The 26,717-nt window shown below is 47.5% G+C and overlaps 1 protein-coding gene and 1 long non-coding RNA gene across 3 annotated transcripts in view; one reads left to right on the top strand and one right to left on the bottom strand.

The window, feature by feature from the left end:
- Bicral (BICRA like chromatin remodeling complex associated protein) overlaps nt 1-26,717 on the top strand; it is a 60,808-nt gene that overhangs the window by 6,111 nt on the left and 27,980 nt on the right. Inside the window, exons 1-5 of one of the 2 annotated variants that reach the window (XM_059282444.1) lie at nt 20,074-20,310; nt 21,381-21,426; nt 21,874-21,922; nt 22,013-22,081; nt 24,498-26,177. In XM_059282444.1, coding sequence (XP_059138427.1) covers nt 21,386-21,426; nt 21,874-21,922; nt 22,013-22,081; nt 24,498-26,177 — 1,839 coding nt within the window. In that variant the 5' untranslated portion in view covers nt 20,074-20,310; nt 21,381-21,385. Of the gene's footprint in view, nt 1-20,073; nt 20,311-21,380; nt 21,427-21,873; nt 21,923-22,012; nt 22,082-24,497; nt 26,178-26,717 lie in introns of those variants that run through there. The other variant, XM_059282445.1, reaches the window with a different exon arrangement.
- Nucleotides 5,483-20,220, bottom strand: LOC131926819 (uncharacterized). The gene is made up of 2 exons (XR_009383574.1): nt 19,970-20,220; nt 5,483-5,848 (listed from the first exon to the last, which is right to left on the bottom strand). It is a non-coding gene; the product is annotated as an uncharacterized LOC131926819 (long non-coding RNA).

Raw genomic sequence — 26,717 nt, 5'->3', positions numbered from 1 at the left:
ACCCTGGTCACACCCTGCGGCTGTTTAATAGATGCTAAAGTTGCTGGATGTGGTGGCACGTGCCTTTAATCCCAACTCTCCCGAAGGCCGAAGCAGAAGGGTCTTTAAGTTTGAGGCTAGTGTGGTCTGCACTGTGGCTTCTAGGTCAGACAAGGCTACATAGTGAGACCCTGTCTCAAAAACAAATAGGTTGCTGAAGTCTCTGGATGCTCAGGTTCTACCCCGTTGCTGCATCATGAAGAGAACAGGTGACTTGCCTTAAGGCCCATTGCTGAGACTCTTGCATTATTACATTTTTTTTTTTTTCCCTTTTTCCGGAGCTGAGGACCGAACCCAGGGCCTTGCGCTTGCTACCACTGAGCTAAATCCCCAACCCCGAATTATTACATCTTGCCATTTGTGTTAAACGGAGAATTTTGAGGTCTTACAAATTAAAATTGACCTTAGCTAGGCACAATGGCACTTTGCTGTGGTATTGGCTGAAAAGACCCAGGGTCCAAGCTCTTTAGGAGGCTCAAGTAGGAAGATGACTTGAGGCCAGCCTGGACAGCAGTTTTAAAAAAAGTAAAATCAAGGCTGCTGAGATGGTTCAGTGGTCAAACCAGCTGCATGCCAGCCTGATAGCTTCGTGGATCCCAGAGTGGAAGGGAACAACACGTCCATGACAGGCTCTCACGGAGTAACACTGACGAGTTTTCATCCCGAGCCCCTGGGAGGAGCGGACTCTCAGCGGGACGGGCTCCCCCTGGCCTGAGCCCCACACCCAGTGTACTCAGTGCGGGGTAAGCCAGGGCTTCAGGCATGCTTGGCACCCGTTCATTGCCAGCCCTGTTTTGTTGCTGTAAGACCTCACTATGTAGCTCTGGCTGGACTCAAACACAAGTCCTCCTGCCTCAGTTTCCTGAATGCTGGGATTACATTGGTACCTGATTGAAAGTCTGTTTTGGTTTTGTGGTTTGGTTTTGTTTTTTAGGATTTTATCTTTATGGTATAGATATTTTGCCTGCATTTATGTATGTGCACCATATTCATACAGTGAGTGCCCTTGGAGGCCAGAAAGGTCCTGAGATCCTTTGGAACTGGACTTACAGGCAGTTGTGAGCTGCCGTGTGGGTGCTGGGAACTGAACCTGGATCCTCTGCAAGAACAGCCAGTGCTGTTAACCACTGAACCATCTCTGCAGCCTGGTTTTGTGGTTTTGATTTGAAGTTACTTTTAGCTTTTAGTATAAATGAAGAAAACTACATTTGTATTTTTCCTTGAAGTCTGGAATTTCCTAGAAGTGCAAATAAGTATACTTAGAAATAGACTAATTAATTCTTATTTGTGTTGATATTCTGATTCCAGATCTGTGAACATGTGACTTTAGAAATTGTGAAAGTCCAACCTGGGTTCCTCTAGGTGTGATCACACATGAGAAATAAAGGCTTACACTGAAATGTGCTTAGAGCAGCATCCACTCTCCATCCCTCTCTTCTTCTTTGAGAGTGTATCCAGCCTAGGCTGGCCTCGAACCGTTGGCAGCCTGGCCTTAGCCCCCAGTGCTGGGATTATAAGCATGTGTCAGCATACCTGGCTCTTCAGATAGCTTTTTTCTTTCTTTTTTTTTTCTCTTTTAAGCTGGGTGTGGTGTCACCTTTAATACCAGCACTCGGGAGGCAGAGACAGTCAGATCTCTGAGTTTGAGGCCAGCCTGGTCTATATTAGTGAGTTCCAGGACAACCAGGGCTACACAGAGAAACCCTGTCTTGGGAAAAAAAAGAAGAAGAAAAAGAAAAAAGACTTTTTTAAATAGCTATTTTACTTTAGAGGTCTACTTCTCTTTACAAGTTGGACTTTTGGCCAGTTGTGGTGGCACACACCAGCACTGAGACAGAGGAAGAGGCAGTTGGATCTCTGAGGGTCTACATGACAAGTTCCAGAATAACCAACAGTACATAAACCCTGTCTCAAACAAGCAAAAAAAAAAAAAAAAAAAAGGAAGGAGAAAGTCAAGAATTTTTGTGTCACATAGTGTGCGCGTGATTCATTTTCTGTTACGGCATATATGATATACATGAAACAATATAACGGAATGGAAATAATACCAAGAAAAATGGGGTAACCACACTGTTTGAAAAAGAGGGCCTAGAGAAGCTTAGCAGAATGTAAAACTGCACAATAGTGTCACGTACCTTGATATTTTATCACCTAAAATATGCTTATCTCGGCCTGTGGGGATGGAGATAACTACTTGCTACCCAAGGGATCAACCAGAGTTCAGATCCTCAGAACCCAAGCAAACGCTGGGTGGGTGTGGTGGCCAACCGGAATTCTAGTTGTTGGAAGGTGAGCAGCCTGGCTAGCTAGATGGTTAGTGAACAGCTCTCGGCTCAGTTGAGACCCCACCTCAATGAATAAGATGGAAAGCAGTAAGACAGTGGATCCACTGTCCAATTTACACATGCATGCACACACTCATACCACACATATAACACATGCAAATAGAAACTAGCTTGTCTTTGATAGTGAGAAACTTTTAAATAAAGTCAGCTTGTCCATATGGATTCAACTGCTGGTGGGAAATATTCAGAAAAAGCTCACACTGACGCGTCATCTTTTAAGTGCTACATTTAACAGCTGTTTACATAACAGTCCCTCTGTGTTTGAAGTTGTAAGCTGTCTCGAGATGACTTAGGGTGTGTCCAGAAGGGACTGAGGCTGTAGTTGAGTGTTTGGAGTGCTAGTGTAATGTGCACAAAGCTCGGATGGAGGCGGCGCTCTCCAGCACTGCATCATCCAGGCGCACACCTGGGAAGGGAGCTCAGAGCTTCAATCCCTGGTCATGGCAATGACTTTGAGTTACATCTATTCATCCTCAAAGTATTTTTAGCTCATGCCTTTAACCCCAGCACTTGGGAGGCGGATGCAGGAGGATATCTGTGAGATCAAGGTTCTATATAGTGATACCCTGCCTGAAAAAAATTTTTTTTCCATCCTTTTAAGTTTACTTTTAAATAACCTAACTTTTCTTACATTATGCTGTAGGTTTTGATTTCTTGGTTGGTTAGTTGGTTTGTTACCAGGGATCAAACCATGCCAGGAAAGTGTCATATCACCAGCTGTAACCCCATCCCCAACCCGATCAAATACTTTTTATTTGTATTTTTTGTAAGTTTATCTTATTTATTTATTTATTTTGGTTTTTCGAGACAGGGTCTCACTGTGTAGCTTTGCGCCTTTCCTGGAACTCACTTTGTAGACCAGGCTGGCCTCGAACTCACAGAGATCCGCCTGCCTCTGCCTCCCGAGTGCTGGGATTAAAGGCGTGCACCACCACCACCACCACCACCACCGCCCGGCTTTATTTATTTATTTTTTATGTGCACTGGTGTTTTGCCATGGATGTCAGGTCCTCTGAAACTGGAGTTACAGACAGCTGTGAGTTGCCCTGTGGGTGCTGGGACTTGAACTCTGGTCCTCTGGAAGAGCAGTCTGCTGAGCTATCTCTCCAGCCCCTATTTGTAATTTTTTTAAATTACATTTTATTTATTTTTGTGTGGGTAAAATTCAAGAGTGGAAGTCAGAGGGCAGCTCGTGTGTGTTGACTCTCCTGCCGTTTGGGTCCTGGGGACTGAACTCAGGTTGTCAGGTTTGGAAGTATTATGTAGCTAACCTGGGACAGGGGCTGAGGTGCCGATTTAACATATCAAAGCAGACACTAGTCACCAGGTTTTCCAGTCATCCACCATCCCTACCTGTTACAGCCCTCCTGGCTGGCATGCCTGCTTCCCACCCTAAACTTCCTGTGGGCCTCCTGGCTGCTGCACCTTGTCCCCCTCTCTCCGCCCTCCCCTCTCTCCACATGGCCCAGCTCAGTCAGGGTCACTCCACTCGGGACTCTCCCAGAGGTCCCTGCCTCAGGCCATGCTTTCCCTTTATCTGTAGTAAACCTTCTCCTCCTCCATACCCAGGAGTGGTCATGTCCTTTCCTTTCCCTTTATTTATGTTTTCATTCATTTGGTGCTGAACCCCAGGATGGAAAAAAGAAAAAGGAAAAGAACATGGCTGGTCAGTGGTCCTGACCGCGAATACTCAGTGATACATGCAGTGGTGGGTGCAGGTGAGGGCAAAGAGAAAGCGCCTTCATCAAGGTGGCATGGGAGCCTCTGCCCAGTCGTACGTTCATTCAGCAAACACTAAACAGGTTTACCAGGTACTCTTGTGGGCTTTCAGGGTGTTTCCACCCTGAAATCACCTTGAACTCTCACGGGAGAAGCAGAAGAATCTGAGTTTAAAAAACAAAAGTGGCGTGCTGTGGGGGTGATAGAGGTAGAAGATGCAGGAGTTGGGCCAAGTAGCGGGGAGGCCTACAGCTCTGGAGGAGTGGAGTTCAGGCAGGCAGTGTGCAGTACAAGGCCTGCCTAAAGAGCATGCCTGGTGAGTCCTGGGCTTGGCTGGGAAATGGGGGCACCAAGGGTCTGTGTCGGTCATTACAGACATTTATTTTAGCATGAAAAAGCTAATTTAGCTCTTACAGGAAGGGGAATGGGGTTCTTGGGGGGACAGTTGTTTTAGAGGGGCACTCTTAGGTGGGACAGAGGACAGATTTTAAGGGGGAAGGTGGCAAAGGCAGAGGGGCCTTGATCTGGTCACCTTAGGGATGAGAACAGCTTTTACCAGAGATGTGTCAGCTGTAGCAGCTCTGGTGTGGAGCACTAGCCAGGACAAGAGAAGAAGCAGTCAGGAGGAGGGTTGTGTTAACCTGAGGAGATGATGGCCATGCAGAGGGATTCACATGGGAAAAGTTAAAATGAGGTGGAGATTGCTTGAAAGAGGCAGGTGGTAGGAAGCTTCTGTGGGGAGAGGGAAAGGTGTGTAGGAGAGAGGAGGCTGGAGTGCACTGAGCGTAGGGCCAAACCTCAGAAGCTTTTGCATACCACAGAATCGGAATCTTCAAGCAAGGGAGAATCTTAAACAAAAATCACTGTAGTCAACAACATCGGGGAACAGACAGCTCTGAGTTCATCCCAGTGTGTCACCTCTCTGAAGAAAAATGCCTCTGATTTTTCCCTCTTTGTACACTTTACACACTTTCTGCGGTGTTAAGTGGAAAACATTGTGGATTTCACCCCTCCCCCCAAATCAGGTTCATGGCTGGTGAGGTGACTCCATGATTAAGCACTTGGTGTGCGAGCATGAGGACTGGACTTGGGGATCCCCAGCACCCAAGTAAACCCAGGAGGCAGGGACAGTCACCAGAGTAAGCTGGCTAGCTAGCTGGTCTAGTTGACTGGCAAACTCTGGGTTTAACTGAGAGACCGCAATAAATCAGAGTGGATATCCACTAAGGAAGACTCCTCATAACAACTTCAGACCTCCACATATGCACGCACACGAGCACAAGGTTCCACACACGTGTGCACTCACAGATGTAAACACAGCCATACATAACCCCGTATACAAAAAGCAAACACAGAGAGCACAGAATCAAACTCAGCACTGAAGGTGATGCTCAGTCCTTTCCTCGTACTCTCGAAGCCTTGGGTTCGATCCCCAGCATGGCATAAATTGGGTGTGGTGGTGCATGTCTATAATCCTAGTGCTCAGGAAGTGGAGGCAGGAGGATTCTATATTCAAGGTCATCTTTGGTTATTTAGCAAGTTCAAGGCCAGTCTGTTGGGAGCATTCAGGTGGTGTGGCATAGACAAGACAAAACAGCTTTTGGAGTTGGGCCAACTGCAGATACTAGTTCTGTGATGATTGAATGGTTCTCAACCTTGACCTAGCGTCACATCCCCTGGAAAGTGTTTAGAGATGCAGTTCAATGGCAGAGCACACTCGGCATCCATGAGGCCTTGGGTTCAATCTGCAGAAGCAACAAGAAATGATTTGGGTAAATACTTTTCACCCCCTACCTCCTTTGCAGTTGAAGGGATGGAAGCCAGGGTCTTGTGCATGCTGGACAGTGCTGTGCCTTACGCTGTACCCCACCAGCCCTTCACTCATACCCTTGTGACGACTCCCTCCTCCCTCCCTCCCTCCCCCCCCCCTTTTTAGATGTGTTTCATTTTATGTGATGAAAGTTTTTCCTACGTGTATGTGTGTGCCACACTTTTATGCCTGGTGACCATGGAGGCCAGTAGAGGGTGTCAGATCCCTTGGAACTGGAGTTACAGAAGGTTGTGGACTGCCATGTGGGTGCTGGGAACTAAACCTAGGTCCTCTGCAAAAGCAGCCAGTTAGTTAAGAGTAACCACGGAGCCATCTCTCCAGGCCCTTCTTTTCCCCTCTCCTCCTCTTCTTGAGGCAGGGTCTCACTATGTAGCCCAGGCTAGCCTTGAGCCTCACTCTCCTTTGTGAGCCTCCCACATGCTCAGCTCAATTCTTCAGTCTTATAAAAGATTTCCTCCTATTTGTAAGGAACAACAAGGAGATTAATGCCTAAGCCATTAATCTTTCTTTCTTTCTTTTTTTTTGTTGTTGTTTTTTGAGACAGGGTTTCTCTCTGTGCAGCCCTGGCAATCCTTGCTCTGTAGACCAGGCTGGCCTCCAACTCACAGAGATCCACCTGCCTCTGCCTTCCAAGTGCTGGGATTAAAGGCGTGCGCCGCCACTGCCCAGCCCAGTATTTTCTAAAACCAAATTCTCTGAGTTTCTAGGTCTAAATTCTACTGTGGCCAGTAGTTACACGTGGCTGTTAGCCCTGAAATGTGGTTGACAGCACTTACCAAGTATAAAGTCCACAGAAGAGTCTGAAGGCAATATAAAAACCATGAATGCAAAGTATCTTGTTAACACGTAGATTACATGTTCTAATTAATGTCTTAGATATGCTGGGCTATTTATAACAAACTTAATTAAACTTTGTAAATTTGGGGGCACTGAACCAGGGAGGTGGCTCAGCTAAAACCACTTGCCCTGGAGCCTGAATTCCTGAGCTTGATGTCTGGGCCTGTGCACAAGGCCAGACGTGGTGGTCTGTACACGTGATCCTAGCACTCCAGTGGCAATTTAGGAAGAGGACAGGAGGACGGGACAGAAGCTCGTGGGTCAGCTGGCCTGGAGTCTGCCGCGCCTCCAGAGGCAAGAGAGCCTCCCTCAGCAGGGTGAAGGCGCTAACTGACTCCATGAGTTGTCCAGTGCCTTCCACAGACAAGTGTGATGTCTGTGTGCATTCACTTGGGTAGCACACACTCACTGTCTCTTAACTCCCTTCCTTCTCTCAATAAACTTAAAAGTGAGGGCACTACCCGGGCAGTGGTGATACACACCTTTAATCCCAGCACTCAGAGGCAGAAGCAGGTGGATCTCTGTGAGTTCGAGGTCATCCTGGTGTACAGAGTGAGATCCAGGACAGGCACCAAAACTACACAGAGAAACCTGTCTTGAAAAACAAGAGCAAAAGTGGGGGCACTAAGAGGTGGTTCAGAGCAGGTTATATGCTTAGCCTGTGTCAAGTTCTGGGTTTGACCCCAGCACACACACACAAAATGGCTACTAGAAAATTTAAGCTTATACATACAGCTCTCACTTGTAACATATTTCTGTTGGGAAGGAGGGCCACACCAGGCCTTCTGGGAGCTAATAGGTGAGGAAGTGGAGTCGGAGACAAAGGCAGGTTCTATGGGAAACTCACTTGCATCGAACACATGGGCACTTTGCCTTGTGACTGCCATGGAGAGGAGGCCTGTGGAGTGCAGCATTTCTCCAGTGGGACTCTGCCATCCGTTTGGTTTGGTGTCTTTCCCTGGCATGCTGGCCTGTACCTGTAGTCCAGCTGCCGAGGAGGCTGCGAGGGAGATCACTTGAGCAAACCCCATCTCAGAAGGAGGACGAGGCTTGCTCCCCCACAGTCTCCCACAGTTTAGACTTGTCGCTTCTCTCAGCCCCATACCCAGCATCCTCTACAAGCACTTCTAGAATTCTTTCTCCTAATTTATAGTATTCCTTTTCCTCATAGATTTGAAATCTTCCTAGCAAAAGTACCTTATATTAAGTTAGAGATTTTTTTTGAATTCTATTTTTTCAAATACTTTAAAACATTTATTTATTTTGCTGCACATAGTAGAGAGGTCAGAGGACATCAGGAAGGAGTCCTCTACCGTGTAGGTCTTGGAGATTCAATTCAGGTGGTCAAGCTTGTCAGCAGGTGCCTCTGTCTGCTGACTCTCTCTGTCCCGTGATTTTAGATTTGTTTGCTTATTTTGAGGTAGGGTCTCACTATATCACCCTGTGTGTGGGGAGGTAGTGTATCTGCAGAGGGACATCTGCTGGAGGCAGGAAGGCAGTTGGGTTCAACACGACTAAGTAGCCAGTGTTGGAATGTGACCCCAAGTAGTTTATTTTAGGCATATTTAAGCACAGCACAATTTGGTGAAAAATTCCTGGTTGGTAAATAACTCAATCCTGTGTGCACAGTAAAGCTTAATATATGACTACATCAAAACTCTTTGTAAAGTACATGTGACGTTTTCCATAAAGATGGGGGTCTATAAATTGACTACATGTGATACCTTCCTTAAAGATAGGTTCTGTAGATTGACAAGCTCACACTAAGGGTCTGGGGGAGGATCCAGTGTGGTCTGTGCCACACAGATAGTGCAAAGGTCACCAGGCTGTTAACCACATCTGCTCCCAGCCTTCTGGGTGAAGAACAGGCTGTACACTTCTTCCTTTGAGGGGACAAGCCCGTGTGTTGAACATCCCTGGTTCCCCTGGTACGTCTGTGTGCCTCCCACAGCTCTGGATGGACTGGGACTCCCTGTGTAGTCCAGGCTGTCCTGGAACTCTCAGAGGTGCCTCTGCCCCCTGAGTGCTGGGTGTTGCCAACAGGCTCGGCCTGTCGTTACTTTATTTAAGGCAGATTATTATTATTATTATGGTGCAGCACAGGCCAGCCTGGAGCTCATAACCCTTATCCTGGCCTCTGTCATGCTACATTACAAGCGTGCTAAATCATTTTTAAAACAGTTTTAAAGGCCTCTCATGTTTCTTCTTTTAAAATGGATTTTGCCACACATCATCCGTGAGTCTGCCTTTAGGAAGGGAATCCTTGGCGATGCCGTTCTAGAATGGAATTCTGTTAACATTTTTGGTTGTTTTCATAGGGCCTGTTTTTCTTGGAACATACTGCAAAACCAAAATATTTTACATGTTACTCATTGACAGAGAGCACTAGGATTGGAGACTTTGCACAGCCAGCCAGCTCCCTAAACCAAGGCTTTGTGATGGAAGGCAGTGTCGTTTATAGGCCCCTGTTTCCAGCCTTCTTCCCTCTGAAGCAGGGTCTCTTGCCCAGACTGGCCTCGAACTCCTGGTCCTCCTGCCTCTGCCTCCCAAGTGTCAGAATTACTATTTCTTTAATAATTACCTTTGTACTTGTCCCATTTTATTTTATGTGTATGGGTGTTTTGTCTTCATCCATTTTTGTGTGCCCTGTGTATGCAGTGCCCACAGAGTTCAGAAGAGGGCTTCCTTGAAACTGGAATGACAGATAGTTGGGAGCTGCCGTGTGGGTGCTGGAAATTGAACCTAGGTCCTCTGCGAGAGCAGCCGACACTCTTAACTCTAATTATGTTCGTGTGTATGTGCATGTAGTGTAGCCCATGTATATGAGTGGACATGTGCACCCTTGGGCACATGTGCAGAGACCAGAGGATACTGGCAAGTGTCTTTACCTATTACCCCCCACCTTATTTTTGAGACAGGCTCTCTCTGAAACCTCAAGCTTACCACTCACAATTTTGGCTGGGCTGGCTGCCCAACAAACTCGTGGTGTCTACCTGTGTCTGGCTTTTTTTTTTAAATGTGGGTGCTAGAGATTTGAATTCAAGTACCATTGCTTTTACACAAGCACTCACACACACACTGAGCCACCTCCAGCCCTGGCATTCTCTGAATAACTTGGTTTTGATGGTGTTTCAGTGAACTTTAGGCTAGGGTGGGGTGCTGGTAGTGAGCTCCCTCCCTTTTTCCTACTTATGACTGACATCATCATACATCAGGTACAAGTGTCCCTATGTTTTTTTAAGTAGAAATCCTGGAGCTGATGAGATGCCTCACTTAGGAAAGGCACCTGCCAACCCCGAGGTCACTCCCCAGGACCTGAATGGTAGGAGGAGAGATTCTATGATTCCCTTGGGTTGTCCTCTTACCCTGACATGTGTGCTGTGGCCCATGTACAGGGATGTGTGTGGGCATGGGTGTGTGTGTGTGTGTGTGTGTGTGTGTGTGTGTGTGTGTGCACTCACTGGGTCTCTCCCTCAGGAAGACAGTGGGATTCCGGATGTATGTGCTGTTGTATCTCGTTCTCATGAGGGGTCTGGGGATTTGAACTCGGGGTGTTAGGCTTCTGTGGTAAGCACCTTTCCTGCTGTCTCAGTTGCTGATCTATTGCTGTGAAGAGACTCTGTAAAAAACAACTTCTATGAAGGAAGCATTGAATTTCTTGCTTATGACTTCAGAGGTTTAGTCCATTATCCCCTTGGCGGGAGCATGGCAGCACTCACGGTGCTGGAGAGGTAGCTGAGAGCTACATCGCAGTCCACAGACCAAGAGACACTGGGCCTGGCATGGACTTTTGAAACCTCAAAGCCCACCCCAGTGACACACTTCCTCCAACAAAGCCACTCCTCCTAATCCATATAATTTTTTCAAATAGCGGCACTCCCTGGTGGCTAATGAGCCTATGGTCATTCTTATTCCTGCCCCACAACTACCAAGGTGTATCTCCTGTCCTGACATCTGCATCTTATTTTATTTCCCTTTGTTTTTTTGAGACAGGTTTCTCTGTGCATCCCTGGCTGTCCTGGATCTCACTCTGTACACCAGGCTGGCCTCAAACTCACAGAGATCTGCCTGCCTCTGTCTCCCGAGTGCTGGGATTAATGATTTTCTAACATACACAATGTCATTATTTCACAAGAAAGCCAGTGAGTTTGAAGTAGAGTAAGGTAGAAAATACCAATTATTAGATATTGGTTTATTGATGTATTTGGTGACTTACTTAACGTACAGCTTGCCCTGCCTATTTGCCAAGCATGATTTCACCTGCCACCTGGAACAGGATGACCTGCAGGAATAGCGGAAACAATGAGCTGTTGCCCTTAACAACCATCCTGCTTGCTTGCCCACCCCACCTTGGGATTTATGAAATGAAACTGGAGACGGGCCTGGGATGGAAGCTTTTCAGAAGCCGTCCTTGTCATCTTTGTCCTGGCTTCGGTCCCCTGGACCATCCACTCTCCCCACCCTACGGATGAGTTCGGGGGCCTAATCCAGGAAGATTCTCACAGCAAGCTCATTCACCTGGAAAAGTTAGGGAGACACGGCCAGGAAATGCAACCCCTTTCATGATGCAAATGTATTAGTGTTTGTATGAGCATTGACTGCGTATGTGGAGGCCGTGTTTGTGTGTGCACTGACTGGGGAGCATGTCTGCTACAGTGCGTGTGTGGAGCCAGAGGACAGCTTTGTGGAGTTGGCTCTTCCACCTCATGTTGGCTCTGGGGATTGAACTCAGGTCTCCAGGCATGTGTGGAAAACACCTTTACCCATTGAGCCATCTTGCCAGCCTCTGTAATGAGTCCCTGCATGCCCCTCTTCCCAAAGGTGACGAGCTCCTTAGAAGCAGCAAGCGTCCCAGAAGGTGAGGTCCTGTAGTTACAGACTTAACAGCCCAGAACCACCACAGGGCAAAGGAGTGCGATGACCACGCTTTATCCTAAATGACATTAAAATGCTCCTTATTCTGATGCTGGGATGGTGGCATATGCTCTTGATCATAGCACTCAGGAGGCAGAGGCAGGCAGATCTCTGAGTTCAAGACCAACCTGATCTACATAGTGAGTTCCAAACAGCCAGTGCAATATAGAGAAACCCTGTCTCAAAAAAAAGTTTGTCTCAGGGTTTCTATTGCTGTGAATAGACACCATGAGCATGGCAGTTGTTATAAAGGAAAACATTTAATTGTGGTGGCGGCTTACAGTTCAGAGGTTCAGGCCATTATTGTTAGAGCGGAAAGCATGGCAGCATGCAGGCAGACATGGTGCTGGAGAAGGAGCTGAGAGTTCTTCTATCTTGACTCACAGGCAACAGGAAGTGGTCTGAGACCACTGGGCATGGCTTGAGCATATGTGAGACCTCAAAGCCCGCCTCCACGGTGACAGACTTCCTCCAATAAGACCACACCTACTGCAAAAGGCCACACCTCCTAACAGTGCCACTCCTGTTGGGGGCCATTTTCTTTTAAACCACCACAAAGTCACTTTGTAAGTAAGTGGATATGTTATGAATTATTGTGCGGGGGACCCCCGAGGGTATCCTGTGCATGCAGGGAAACATGCTGGGCAGATGTATGCCATATCATAATTCACAACTCAGACGCTGCATCCACAATGGTAGGAAAGACAGACAGAGACAGAGAGAGAGAGAGAGAGAGAGAGAGAGAGAGAGAACCTCGTGGGAGGAAAAGCGGAAGAGAGAGTGAGAAAGAGAGAGAGATAAGTAAATAAATATATATGGCAAAACATCCATACACAAAAATAGGTTTTTAATTAAAAATGACTCAGCCCCTGGTAATATAAATTTATCATGTACAGATGTGGTGGCCCACTGAGGTGGCCCTTACCTGTAGTCCCAGCCAATCAGGAGGCTGAAGCAAGATCATTTGAGTTTGAGGCCAGGCTAGATTCTAGAGACTGTTGTTCAAATTTCTAAAGGTCTTATAATTAAAAACAAAAAAACAAAAATGAACCCAGATATTGGGGTAAATGCTGAAAGTTCAGAGAGACAAAGGAACAAGCCACAGCCACGTCCCATCTCACCAACTCCACAAATCCACTGCCTCTGCGTCCTCACCCAAACAAAATTCTCCAGCTGAAAAGCTTCTAGGTGAAAGGGATGCTTCTGCTGAAAAGCCTTTAGTTCCTGTCTCCTCAGGCCTTATGTACCTTTCTCTGCCCAGCCATCACTTCCTGGGATTAAAGGTGTGTGCCAGGGCTGGAGAGATGGCTCAGCAGTTAAGAACACTGGCTGTTCCTCCAAAGGTCCTGAGTTCAATTCCTAGCACCCACATGGGACCTAATAACTGTCTGTAACACCCTCACACAGACATATATGCAGGTAAAACACCAATATAAAAGAATAATAAATAATTTTTTTAAAAAAAGGTGTGTAGCACTACACTCAGCTAATTAAAAAAAAAAAAAAAAAAAAAAAAAAAAAAAGGTGTGTGCCACCACTGCCTGGCTCTGTTTTTTCTCCTAGACTGAGTCAATCTCATGTAGTCCAGGGTGGTTTTGAACTCACAGAGATCCAGATGGATCTCTGCCTCCCAAGTGCTAGGATTAAAGGTGTGTGCTACCACTGCCTGACCTCTATGTTTACTATAGTGGCTTGTTCTGATCCTCAGGTAAATTTTATTAGGGTATACAATATCACCACAAGAGACCCTGCATTAAAATAATAATAATAATAACAACAACAATAATCGAAAGAAACGCGTCTGAGTTGGGCAGTGGCGGCGCACGCCTTTAATCCCAGCACTCGGGAGGCAGAGCCAGGCGAATCTCTGTGAGTTCGAGGCCAGCCTGGGCTACCAAGTGAGTTCCAGGAAAGGAGCAAAGCTACACAGTGAAACCCTGTCTCGAAAAAACAAAAACAAAAACAAAAACAAAAAAAAAAAAAAAAAAAAAAAAAAAAAAAAAAAAAAGAAAAAAAAGAAAGAAAGAAACAAGTGTCTGGCATCCACTCAAGGTCAACGAGGTTAAAGTAGCAGGAAATGCCTCTTATAGTGAGCACACCATAAATGGAGAATTTGTGGAGGGAAATGGTTAAAAGTCACTACTATTTTACATAAGCTTTAAAGCTCAGACAGTGCACAGCAGTCTGAGGCCATGGTTTCTGTCTGACCTACAGCACCACGGAAAGGGGAGGGACCACAGAGGGAGAATGAGCTATATTAAATGAGAGGCCTAGTGCAGCACAAGGACCCGAGTCACATCTTCAGTGCACCCCTAAAAAAGCCAAGAATCGCAGCCCTAGAGAGGCAGAGACAGGGAGAGAGAGCCCTGGGACTCTGGCCAGCCAGCCTAGCTGCCTGGTAAGCCTTAGGATAGTGAATGGGCCTGTCAAAAAATAAACAAAAATAAATAAGCAAACAAAGGCAGACAGCAGTATCTGAGGAATAACACCTGAGGTTATCCTCTGACCAGCACACACACACACACACACACACACACACCACACACACCACACGCCACACACACACACCACACACACACACACCACACACACACACCCACCACACACCACATACACACACCACACACACACACCCCACACACACACACCACACACCACATACACACACACCACACACACACACACACACCACACACACATACACACACATACCACACACCACACACACACACACCACACACACAGCTCTAAGCTCCTAGAGATCAAAACAGTGTTTAAAAACAAAAATATAGTAGGTACAGGGCCAGGAATTTTGTAGCTCAGTTGGTAGAATGTTTGTCCTGAGGCCCTGTGGTCCATCCGCAGTACCACATGAACAGTTATGGACGTGCACACCTGTAACACCAGCTCTTCAGAAGGGGAGGCAGGAGAATCAGAAGTTCGGAGTCATCCTGGGCTACAAATTGAATTCAAGTCCAGGCTGGTCTACATGACACTGTCTCATCAAAAGAGAGGAGAGAGAAAGGAAAGGAAGAGGACAGAGAAACCACTCGGTGCGTTTCTAGCACATGAGACACAGAAAAGAGGGAACCGACACAGGGTTCTAAGTGTGAGTCCCTGGCACCACCCAAACAAAACAACCACAAAAAAACCAAAAGTACAGGGTATAATGGTTCACGCCTATAACCCCAGTCCTGGAAAGGCCGAAACAGGATGATTGCCAGGAGTTTGGGCCAGCCTGGTCTACACAGTGAGCAAACAACATTGGGTGCTGGAGAGGTGACTTAGTGGTTAAGAGCATGGTTGCTCTGCGGAGGACCAGGTGTGGTTCCCAGCAGGCAGCATTAGCATTGATTGTCGTCCGTGAATTTATATATGTGTGTGTGTGTGTGTGTGTGTGTGTGTGTGTGTGTGTGCGTGTGTGTATATACTTACACACACACATGTGTGAAGATAGGAGGGGAAAGTGCTGGGGGAGTGGAGGGAGGCGTTGGGGTGGATATGATGAAGATATATTATATACATGGATGAAATTATAAAGAGTAAATAAAGGTAGTGAGAAGAGATGGACCAGTGGGTAAGAGAACTTTCTTTTTTTGCAGAGGACCCTGGTTTGGTTCCCAGCACCCATATGGTAGCTCACAGCCATCTGTTGTTCCAGTTCCAAGGGCTCTGATACCCTCTTCTGAGCTCCATGGGCTCCTGCACACACATCACACACACACACATCACACACACACACACACACACACACACACACAAGTAAATAAATAAAAATAAACCTTAAGGGCTTAGTTAGCATTTAAGCGCACTAGCTGCTCTGGCAGAGGATCCAAGTTTGGTTTCCAGCACCCACATGGTGGTTCACAGCTGTCCACAACTCTAGTCCTAGGGGATCCCATGCCTTCTTCTGAACTCTTTTGTTTGTTGTTGTTTTTTCAAGACAGGATTTCTCTGTGTAGCCTTGACTGACCTTGTAACTCCCTAGTGCTTGGATGCATACACTGCCACCGCCTGGCTTCTTCTGAACTCTTGGGGCACAAATCACCCATATGGTTCACAGACATACATACAGGCAAAAATAATTTTAGACATAAAATAATAATAGTAATTTTTAAAACCTTAAAAATATTTTTTAAGACAGGCTATGGTGGCACACGCCTCTAATCCCAGCACTCCAGAGACAGAGGCAGACAGATCTCTGTTAGTTCGAGGCCAGCCTGATCTACATACAGATCAAGTTCCAGGACAGCCAAGGCTACGTAGAGACACCCTGTTTAAAAAAGAAAAAGAAAAAGAAAGCAGGAGGTGGCAGCTGTTTGGGTGTCTGCTTGGTTTCGTTTGTTTTACTCGTTATCTGTCATCAACTTGACAAGCTACAGTTATCTGGAGCAGGAACCTCAGTGAGAAAATGTCTCCTCACATTGTCTGTGGGGCATTTTCTTGATTAATGATTGCTGGGGGAGGGCTAGGCCCAGCTCACTGTGGGTGCTGTCACCCCTGGGCAGGTAGCCTGGGTTGTGTAAGAAAGCAGGCTGAGCAAGCCACAGGGGGCAAGCCAGTGAGCACAGTCCTCCATGGTCCCTTCTGCTCCTGTCCCCAGGATCCTGCCTTGATTTCTGCTCTCCATGATGGATTGTGATGTGCAAGTGTAAGCTAAAATAAGCCATTTTGAAAGAAGCCCAAGTTGGTTTGGTCCTGGTCTTTATCATAGCAGTGACAACACTGAGTCTGTGGGAAAAGTCTCAGAGCTGAGGAACAGGATTTTGAAGACTCTGGTCCTGCCTGCTTGCAGCCTAGCAAGGTCTCTCGGTGGCGCCCCCTGCTGCTGCTCAGCGCACGGCCAGCAATGAGCCAGCGCATTGAATTTCCTGCTTTGATGAGCTAGCCTGCTGTGGTGGTTCTTTGGTGGTCTTTTAATGTCATCGTCTCTAGGATGTATTTTTGGAAGAAGGAAAAGAGCAGAGAGCTGGATGTGGTGGCTTGAGGTGGAGGCAGCAGGATCAGGAGTTCAAGTTCCCCCTTGGCTCCATGGCGAGTCCAAGGCCAGCCAGGGCAGCATGAAACCCTGTCACAAAAAAACATCACCAGGCAGGGCAGGATAAGCGGGGGAGACAGTTCCACTCATCTTTGCGAAGTTCACCTGGTGAAGAAGTTGAAATTGTAGCCTTCCAAGGTCAAGCATTTTTTGTCCCCAACTGCCATCAGCTTAGAATTTCAGAAACACATGGATCTGATGCACTCGGCTAGTGGACTTGAAACACTGCTTTTGCTGTTGTTGTTTTGGGACTAAGTCTCTGGTAGCCCAGGCTGGCCTTGAACTTGGTATGTAACCGAGGATGACTTAGAACTCTCTGATCTTTAAATACTAGCTTTAATATTTTCTGAATTCAAAGCCAAGCTGCGTAAGAGCTTCTGCCCCCCCCCCCCCACTTCCCCTAGGACCAGTCCTGCCGCACAGAGCCACCGAGACGTCGCCATGCCATCACCTGTCTTGGACTAAGAAATAGTTTCCAGTCGTCTATTTGGGAGTCTCCCCTAGACAAGGATCCATCTTTCATACAACACAGCCTTACAAAATTCACATGGTGTCGGTGACCCATCCCGCCACTGTGGGGCTGTATGTGAATGAGGAAAGACCTCAACCAAAGTTCGGAACCAAGGAGGAATCCAGAGAGAGTGAGCCCACCGGGGAGGGCCTGGGATGGCTCGTGGGTCAAGGCCCTTTCTGACAGGCCTGATGTTTGATCCCTTGATTCACATGGTGGGAGGCAAGAATCACACATGAGCCATGACACACACACGCTATATACACATACAATCCTAAACAAATACATTAGCTAATTAAAAAAAGTCAACTGGGGAGCTAGAGAGATGGTTCAGTCCTGAGTGCTTGCTGCTCTTTTAGAGGGCCCAGGTTCACCTCCCAGGTTAGGTTCCCAGCACCCACATGGCAGCTCACAACCTGGATCTGTAACTCCAGTTCCAAGGGATCTAACACCCTCTTCTGGCCTCTCCAGGCACACATGTGGTTGGCACACACACATACTTGTAGGTAAACACTCATACATATAAAAATCTTTAAAACAATTAAACTGGGGACAGCTTTTTGTTTTGTTTTTATTATGGGTTGTGCACATGGAGGTGAGTGGACAACTCTGTGGAGTTGGGTCTCCCCTTCCACCTTTCTGTGGGTTGTGTGAATGAAACTCGGGTTGTCAGGCTTGTGTGACAGATGCCTCAACCCACTGAGACAGCTCGCAAGCCCTTCTTTTGCTGTTGTTTGAGATAGGATCTCTATGTAGCCCAGGCTGGCCTCGAACTCACAGAGTTCTGCCTTAAAAGTGCTGGGATTAAAGGTGTGCGCCACCACGCCCAGCCACTGGCCTGTAAAAAGTAGAATTCTCAGGGTTCTTGACCGTGAAGGCTCATACATTCTACCCCAGTCCAGAGAAGGCTGCTTGCCTGGTTGGGCTGTCTTTCCAGTCAAGTGTTTGATGGGCCTCATTGGTTTGGTGAAGGAGAATAGACAATTACGTAAATTCATCTCATGGTAAAGTTGCTCAGCTGGGCACATCTGAGACCCTGGCTTCCATCCCATTATCAAATAGGTGTGTATAATAGTTGTGTTTGGACTCCTCAGTGGGTAGCTTTGTCACCTCAGAGTCTGGGGTGACAGATAATCTCAGTGCTTCCAGTGCTAATGGGACTGAGTTAGCCTCACAGCATCTGTCAAGTAGAGGAGCTGGATAAGGGTGTCAGCAGGGGAGGAGGGAAACTGGGAGAGGGGTGTGTGTGTGTGTGCGTGCGTGTGTGTGTGTGTGTGTGTGTGTGTGTGTGTGTGTGCATACATGTGTGTGGAGGCTGGAGGTCAGCCTTAGGTAACATTCCTCAGAAGTTACCCACTTTATTTTTGAGTCAGGGTCTCTCCCTGGGAGAGCTTGTGGCTTCTGCTGGGAGGGCCAGCCAGCCAGCAAGTCCAGGCTTCCCCTGTCTCTGTGCTCCTCAGCATGGGGTGACCAGTGTGTGCCACCATGTCCAACTTACTCTGTGGGCCTGGAAATAGAACTCACCAGCTGAGCCATCTCCTCAGCCCCTCATTCCCAGTTTTCTGAATGAATTTATATCAGAGCCTTAGGTACTTTATTTATTTCTGTGATGCTGAGATCAAACTTCAGCATCTCATGTGCTTCTCACGTGCTGAACCACTGACCCTATCCTCAACTTTAGAAATTACGTTTAGAAGGACCATACATGATAATGTGTACTTTTTTTAAAAAAAGATTTATTTATTTATTGTGTATACAGTGTTCTGTTTGCATGTATCCCTGCAGGCCAGAAGAGGGCGCCAGATCTCATTACAGATGGTTGTGGGTCACCATGTGGGTTCTGGGAATTGAACTCAGGACCTCTGGAAGAACAGCCAGTGTTCTTCACCTCTGAGCCATCTCTCCAGCCCCAACAATGTGTACTTTTAACCTCAGCACTCTCAGGCAAAGGCCAGGGAGAGTTCAAGGCCAACCTGGTCTACATAGTGAGTTCCAAACCAGCCGGGGATACATAGTGAGACTCTGTCTCAAAAACAAACAAATAGACCAAACATAAGGATACAGGGATACTCCATTTAAATAGCCTGGTTGAAGTAAATAATACACGTTTTATAGGCCAAAAGATACATCGTGATTGGGCAGTTTATTCCATATGATTGTGATGTCTGGAAATGAGGTGTGGTTTATAATGATTTGAGCTAATGCATGTTAGATATTGGGATGTATTATGGGTTTTTTTGTGTGTATGTTTTCTGTTTTATGGTATTTGTTTGTTTGAGGCAGCTTTTTAATGTAGCCCTGGCTGTCCTGGTATTCATTAGATAGATCGGGCTGTCCTTAAACTTGCATTAAGCCTCCTGCCTCTGCCTCCCAAGTGCTGAGAATACAGATGTGTGCCACCGTGCCTGGCTTGTGTGACAGATTGGCATATCCCTTTGATGATAGCTTTCCTGTTTCCTTCCCAGGCCTGTTTCCAGAAGTCATGTGTTCAGGAACATTCGTGCCAGCATGACCTCAAATGACTTAAGCCTGGGTCCTAGAGCCCATTTCCCGTGCTGGCTGTTCTTAGTTTGGGCCATCAGTGTTGTCTTCTGTACAGGTCCTCTCCCTTCCTCCTTTCTCACCCGTCATCTCTCCTCAGCCTGGGTTCTACTCAGCCGGTGTACTCAGCCCAATCACTCAGCAGCCCAGCAAACCCAGCTACCCCAGGAAGGTCCCTCAACAGGAGTACTTACCCTTCCATGCTCTTCCAGAGTAGAGAAAGTACCCTTCCCTGTGGGAGGGAGGGACTTCTACATCTGTTAGGCCATGCGATTGATCTGGGGGAACCGCGGGGAGAAGGGAGTTTGAACAGGGAAAAACCTCTCCTTAGGACTCTCTCTTCCCTCTGCCGGCCCTGGGCATGCCCCTCCTCTGGGCATCTCTTCAGGATTTCATTCCTCCGTCCAACTGCCGTCCACAACTGCCCTTTCCAACTGCTCCAGAACTCTTGGCCCTGGCGTTCTGTGATGTAAATTATTCCACGCATGGCTTGAAATGGGTGAGAAGCAGGGTTGCCAGGTGTCGGATCACTAGTGTAAGTTGACTGGCTCTCGGGGGAGAACCTCTCCTAGAATTTGTTGAGTTGTTACTGTCTGGGCCAGAGCTGTGCTGGCCGTGCTTGGGGCGGCTGCGGGCAGGGAGAGGGAGCTCTGGGCTGGAGTCAGGGACTTCTGCGGGAGGTTTTCTCCTTTAAACACTCTCAGTCCAGCCATGGATTGTTCAGCATTGAACTTAGACGGTATCGCTGCACTGGGGAGCACCCGGGCCCCGTGGCCAGAGCCCAGACTGCCCGCAGCACAGGGTTTCCTGCTCTGGCTCCGGATGTGGGAAGGACCCGCTTTCTGCCTTCCTAGAGATTGCCAAACTACGTGGAGAAATCTAGATTGCTCTCCGTGTTCAGAAGCGTCTAGTCACATCACTGAAAGGCTTCAGAGTCTGTGAGAACTTTTCTAAAGTAAATTTTCTCTCCCCTTGTCCATCTATACTTGATGGAGTTACTCTAGAGTCCCATAGGGAGTCCACATGTGAGAGATTGCTGCTGGCTATCCTAGATTTTTCTAGACTCTTTTTACCCATAAGTAGAAAACAAGCTATAGTAAAAGCAATTGAAGTCAAAAACTTGTTCAAGTGACTGTAAATTTTATGTATTTTACCTTTATTTTTATTGGCTTTGTTTTTTAGATAGGGTCACATGTACCCAGGCTGGCCTCAAACTTGTCATGTAGGCAAGGGTGGCCTTTGCCTCCTGATCTTCCTGTCTCTACTTCCCAACTTCTGGGATCATAGGTGTGTACCACCATGCCTGGCTTGCTTGCTTATTTACTCTTTATTTATTTATGAACTGGGGTCTTGCTGTCCAAGGCTGGCCTTGAACTCTTGAACTCAAGTTCCCCTCTACTCAGTCCTACCTGAGTAGCTGGGACTACTGGCAAATGACACTAGGTCCATCACCCACAGCATTTTTCGAATGACACACTTGATAACGGGCTAAAGGACACTCACGCGCATGCCGGTTACTCTGACAGGAAAGCTCAGGCTGTCACATTGTGTTGCGCGCACACTGCCGGCCACTTTGCTCAAACTCACTCTCGTCTCTCTTTGCAGTTGTCATGGATGATGATGACGACTCGTGTCTCCTTGATCTTATTGGGTAAGATGCTCTTCGGAACCCAGGGTGGACTTGTGTGAGGTTGGAGGAGCAAAAGCAGCTCAGTGGGAATCTTGAAAGCTGCTTGCTGGGCTTTGAAAATAAAAATAATAATTAACTGCGGTTACAGCAGAGAGACAAAAGAGAGAGCTTCACATATGCGTGTAATTCAGTGATCCATTCCTGTTTTGTTAAGTCCCAAGATGCCAGGCAAGGGTGTTCCTTATGGTTAGAGGGCCGGCCTCCACAAACCAGGTCCCGAGTGCCGTCCCTGGGACTAAGCAGGGGCTGGTTCCAGGAGGCAGAAATGAAGAAATGACTTAAAATAGGGAGATTTTGCTCAAGCTAATAATGTTGCTTCCTTTTTGCCTTCTTAAAAGCATCAACACATTTAAGTATGAGTAAGAGTGTTCATTTGTTTTTTCTTCTTCTCTTTTCTTTCTTTCCTAGAGACCCGCAGGCATTGAACTATTTTCTGCACGGACCTAGTAATAAGTCGGTAAGTGACACTTGAGTATCTCAGACAGACTTGGCCTTTGTCTCTCCACACCCTGCCAGTAACCACCATGTTGAATTCACCCCTTTGCAGAGCAGCGATGACCTGACCAGTGCAGGATACTCTGCAGCCAATTCAAATTCAATCTTCGCCAACTCCACGGTGAGTACTGGAAACAGCGCGCAAGCTCTCTGCCTCAGAGAAATCTTGGAAACTTCAGTTGCCTTTGTAGCATGATAAGAATCATTACCTCTCATTGCAGTTTACAGGAGAGGAAAATCTCCTAATTATGTCAGTGTTTTCTTTTGCTCATATAAGTCAGGCTTATATGATTATTACCTCACCAGTTTGTTTTTTTGTTTTTTTGTTTTGTTTTGTTTTGTTTTGGTTTTTTTTTTTTTGGTTTTTTTTTTTTTTTTTGGTTTTTCGAGACAGGGTTTCTCTGTGTAGCTTTGCACCTTTCCTGGGACTCACTTAGTAGCCCAGGCTGGCCTCGAACTCACAGAGATCCACCTGGCTCTGCCTCCCGAGTGCTGGGATTAAAGGCGTGCGCCACCACCGCCTGGCCGGAAGCTGTTTTTAATTATAGTTACTTATAAATAATTTTAATCTGAAGCAAAGAAAAAAGTAATAACTAATACTTACTGAGGGTGTAGCATGTACCTGTTACTGAGGACTTGTATAAACTGCACTTAGCATTCACAGTACCTCCAGGAAATGGTTTTACCATTAGCTCTGTTTTGTAGACAAGGAGGCACAGAGAGTTTTTACTCAGCCTAAAATTACATGAGGCACGTAGCTAGGATTCTGACTCAGGCCCCAGCTTCTGGAGCCTATGTTGTTAAGCTCTAGGAGAATTTAGACAGGGTGGGAACTGAGGAATCTTACTTGGAGACTCTCTAAGATCACTATGTGTAAGAGCTTAGTAGGTGGGAGCGCTTGCTGTGCCAGAGTAAGGACCTGAGTTCAAATCCCCAGGACCTACATAAAGAGCCAGGCTTAGCTGCAAAAGTGCCTATAACCCCAGAGCTGGGGGTCTGAAATGGAAGGATTGCTGGGGCTTCCTGGCTGCCAGCCTAGCTCCAGGTTCAGTGAGACCCCAATTCAAGGGTGTGAGTTAGAGGGTGCTAGAGCAGGACACCAGACATCTTCTGGCCTCTATCCATGCACACCAGGACCCGTGTATGCATTATGCTACACATACCATACACACACAAAAGAAGAATTACTGCTTAAACTTGTGTTACCTTAATCTTTTCCATCACATTCTTCTACAGATGATGGTCTGCTATGGGACTGCTCAAATCTTTGTCCTTCCCTGCCCCTTCTGAGTCATGTTAATCTTGGGTGTATCTGTAAATCTCAGTAATGTCCTGTTTTCTCAGTAGGAAAGCTCCATAACAAACTGTCTCACAGTGGTCCGTGGAAACCACTTGGGGTAGTCAACAGCGTGGACTCGCCACCGTCACCACAGTCTTTATGTCCCTCTTCTGGAGAACTCCATGGCATGCAGAGAGTCTGTGGCCATGCTCAGGTCCTTCAAGTATCTCCGGGTATTATCTGATCACATCATTCGAGACCTCTTGACCTGCTTCTGTGGCTTCAAAGCCTCCCAGTGCATGTCCTGGAGACTTGTGACTCAGTGTCCTTTTTATTTTTCTTGTGGTTCTGGAGATCCAACCCAGGACTTCACGCATGGTAGACAAAGGCTCTACCCACTGAGCTACAGTCCCAGCCCCTTCTTCTCTGTTCCTAAGGCTGGATTTCACCCTGGGCCCCAGCAGGCCCTCAAGTTCTCAGCGATTCTCCGACCTTAGCCCCTAATGCTAGAGTTAGAGGTGCCAGCCACCCTGCCTGACCTCCACCTTCATCCTGCCCTCGCTCACTTTCCCCGTGATTCTCCAAGATTTGCTGTGAGGTGGTCCTGCCTGGCTTTTCTGTCCAATCATTTAGCCCATAATGCCTCGTTAGCTGGGGACTCAGAATTGTTAACATTTTGCAAATCAAAATACTTGTTTTTTGAGGTGTGTGTTTGTTTGAGACAGGGTCTCTCTTCACAGACCTAGCTGTTCTGGAACTGGCTGTGTAGATCAGGCTGGCCTTGAAGTTGCAGAGCTCCACCTGCCTCCAGAGTGCTGGGATTAAAGGCCTGTGCCACCATGCCCAGGTTCTCTATTCATGTGTGAGACAGTCTCAGAGTGTAGCCCGTTAGCCTCACACTTGCTGTGTAGCCCAAGCTGACCTCGAACTCTTGACAGTCCTAAGCTTAAGTTCTGAGACTCCGGGTGTGAGCTACCACATCTCAGCCTGCTTTTCACATGTTCCCTATAAAATAATCTGTCAAAGCAATGAAATAAAATAGGACAAATAAGGCAAGCAGTTTGGAGAGAGTTGTGTCTTACAGGAGGACTGCAGGTTCGAGGCCAGCCTGAATAAGACCTTGTTTAAAAGTAACGAAAAATTGGGGTGCTTTGAAAACCTATCGTTAAGCTTTATTTATATTCATTCCAGAGTGAGATTTTTACGGTTTCTTCTGAAGGTTCCATGTGCCTTGTAACATGCTGCTTCTGCTTTTTAGAATGCTGACCCTAAATCGTCCCTCAAAGGTGTAAGTAGCCAGCTTGGAGAAGGGCCCAGTGATGGACTGCCCCTTTCAAGTAGTCTTCAGTTTCTTGAAGATGAACTTGAGTCTTCTCCTCTTCCTGATCTTGGCGAGGACCAACCGTTTGATATTCTTCAGAAGTCCCTGCAGGAGGCTAATATCACTGAACAGACGTTGGCCCAAGAGGCGTACCTGGATGCCAGTATAAGCTCAAGCCCACAGTTTGCACAAGCTCAGCTTCATCCTTCTTCATCAGCATCCTTTACTCAGGCTTCTACTGTTTCTAATTACTCAGGTCAGACACTGCAGCCTATCGGGGTGACTCACGTGCCTGTTGGAGCATCGTTTGCAAGCAATACAGTGGGTGTGCAACATGGCTTTATGCAGCATGTGGGGATCAGTGTTCCCAGCCAGCATTTGCCCAATAGCAGCCAGATTAGTGGCTCTGGGCAGATACAGTTAATCGGGTCATTTGGTAGTCAGCCTTCCATGATGACTATTAATAACCTAGATGGCTCACAAATCATATTAAAAGGCAGTGGGCAGCAAACCCCAACCAATGTGAGTGGAGGACTTCTGGTTCACAGACAGACTCCTAATGGCAACTCGTTGTTTGGGAACTCCACCTCCAGTCCGGTAGCACAGCCTGTCACCGTCCCATTTAACAGCACAAATTTTCAGGCATCTTTACCTGTGCATAACATCATTATTCAAAGGGGTCTCGCACCAAATTCAAATAAAGTCCCAATTAATATCCAGCCAAAGCCGATCCAGATGGGTCAGCAGAGTACGTACAATGTGAACAACCTGGGGATCCAGCAGCACCATGTACAGCAGGGGATCTCCTTCGCCTCCGCAAGCTCACCCCAGGGCTCCGTGGTTGGTCCACACATGTCTGTGAACATTGTCAACCAACAGAACGCCGCCGCGAGAAAGCCTGTCACCTCCCAGGCCGTGAGCAGCGCAGGGGGCAGCATTGTCATTCATTCCCCCATGGGCCAGCCTCACACCCCCCAAAGTCAGTTCCTTATACCTACCAGCCTTTCCGTCAGCTCCAACTCGGTACACCATGTCCAGACCATAAATGGGCAGCTGCTTCAGACTCAGCCCTCTCAGCTCATCTCTGGCCAAGCGGCCTCAGAGCATGTCATGTTGAATAGGAATTCTTCTAACATGCTCAGGACCAACCAACCCTACTCTGGACAGATGCTTAACAACCAGAACACCGCCGTCCAGCTAGTGTCTGGGCAGACTTTTGCCACCTCTGGAAGTCCAGTGATTGTCAACCATGCCTCTCCCCAGATGGTTGGAGGACAGATGCCCTTGCAGCGGGCATCGCCAACAGTATTACATCTGTCACCGGGGCAGAGCAGCGCTTCCCAAGGAAGACCAGGCTTTACCGCCATGTCCTCGGTGACCAGCATGTCAGGACCCACTCGGTTCCCTGCTGTTAGCTCGGCCAGCACTGCTCATCCCAGTCTTGGGTCCACAGTGCAGTCTGGGGCATCGGGATCAAACTTCACGGGAGACCAGCTGGTACAACCAAACAGGACTCCGGTACCGGTCAGCGTGCCCCATCGTCTTCCAGTCTCTTCCTCCAAACCTACCAGCACTTTCAGCAACACCCCGGGAACGCAGCAACAGTTCTTCTGTCAGGTTAGTGTCGGTCACGTGGTTCCACGGGTGGGAAGCCGGAATTTTTGTTGTATTCACTCAAATACCATTTTCTCCTCAGGTGAGACTTCCTTATTAACTTGAGTTTTTCAGTTTATGGTTGACTGATCTTCCTTCTTAAGGAGAGCTCCCAGCCCTTGGGGCATTAGAGTGAAAACCTGGGATGAAATGGACTTGGGGCCAGTGAGATGCTCAGCAGGTAGACACTCAGTGCCAAGCCTGACGACCTGAGTTTGACCCCTGGGACCCCATGGTGGAAGGAGACAGCCACCCCCAACGTTGCCCTCTGACATTGACACACATGCTGTGTTAGCATACTGTCTGCCAGTGAGATGAAACACCAGGACCAAAGGTGGCCTGAGGAGGAAGGGTTTGTGCGGCTCCCATCTCTCTGTCACGTCCATCACTGAGGGAGTCAGCGTTGTAATTCAGAATAGACCTGGAGCCAGGAACCAGTGCAGAGGCCATGGGGGAGTGCTGCTTACTGGCTTGCTCCCCCTGGCTTGCTCAGCTTGTTTCTTC

The sequence above is a fragment of the Peromyscus eremicus genome, chromosome 16_21 (assembly GCF_949786415.1).
Source record: "Peromyscus eremicus chromosome 16_21, PerEre_H2_v1, whole genome shotgun sequence".
NCBI classification, from domain to species: domain Eukaryota; kingdom Metazoa; phylum Chordata; class Mammalia; order Rodentia; family Cricetidae; genus Peromyscus; species Peromyscus eremicus.
This window is presented reverse-complemented; position numbering and strand designations above follow the sequence as displayed.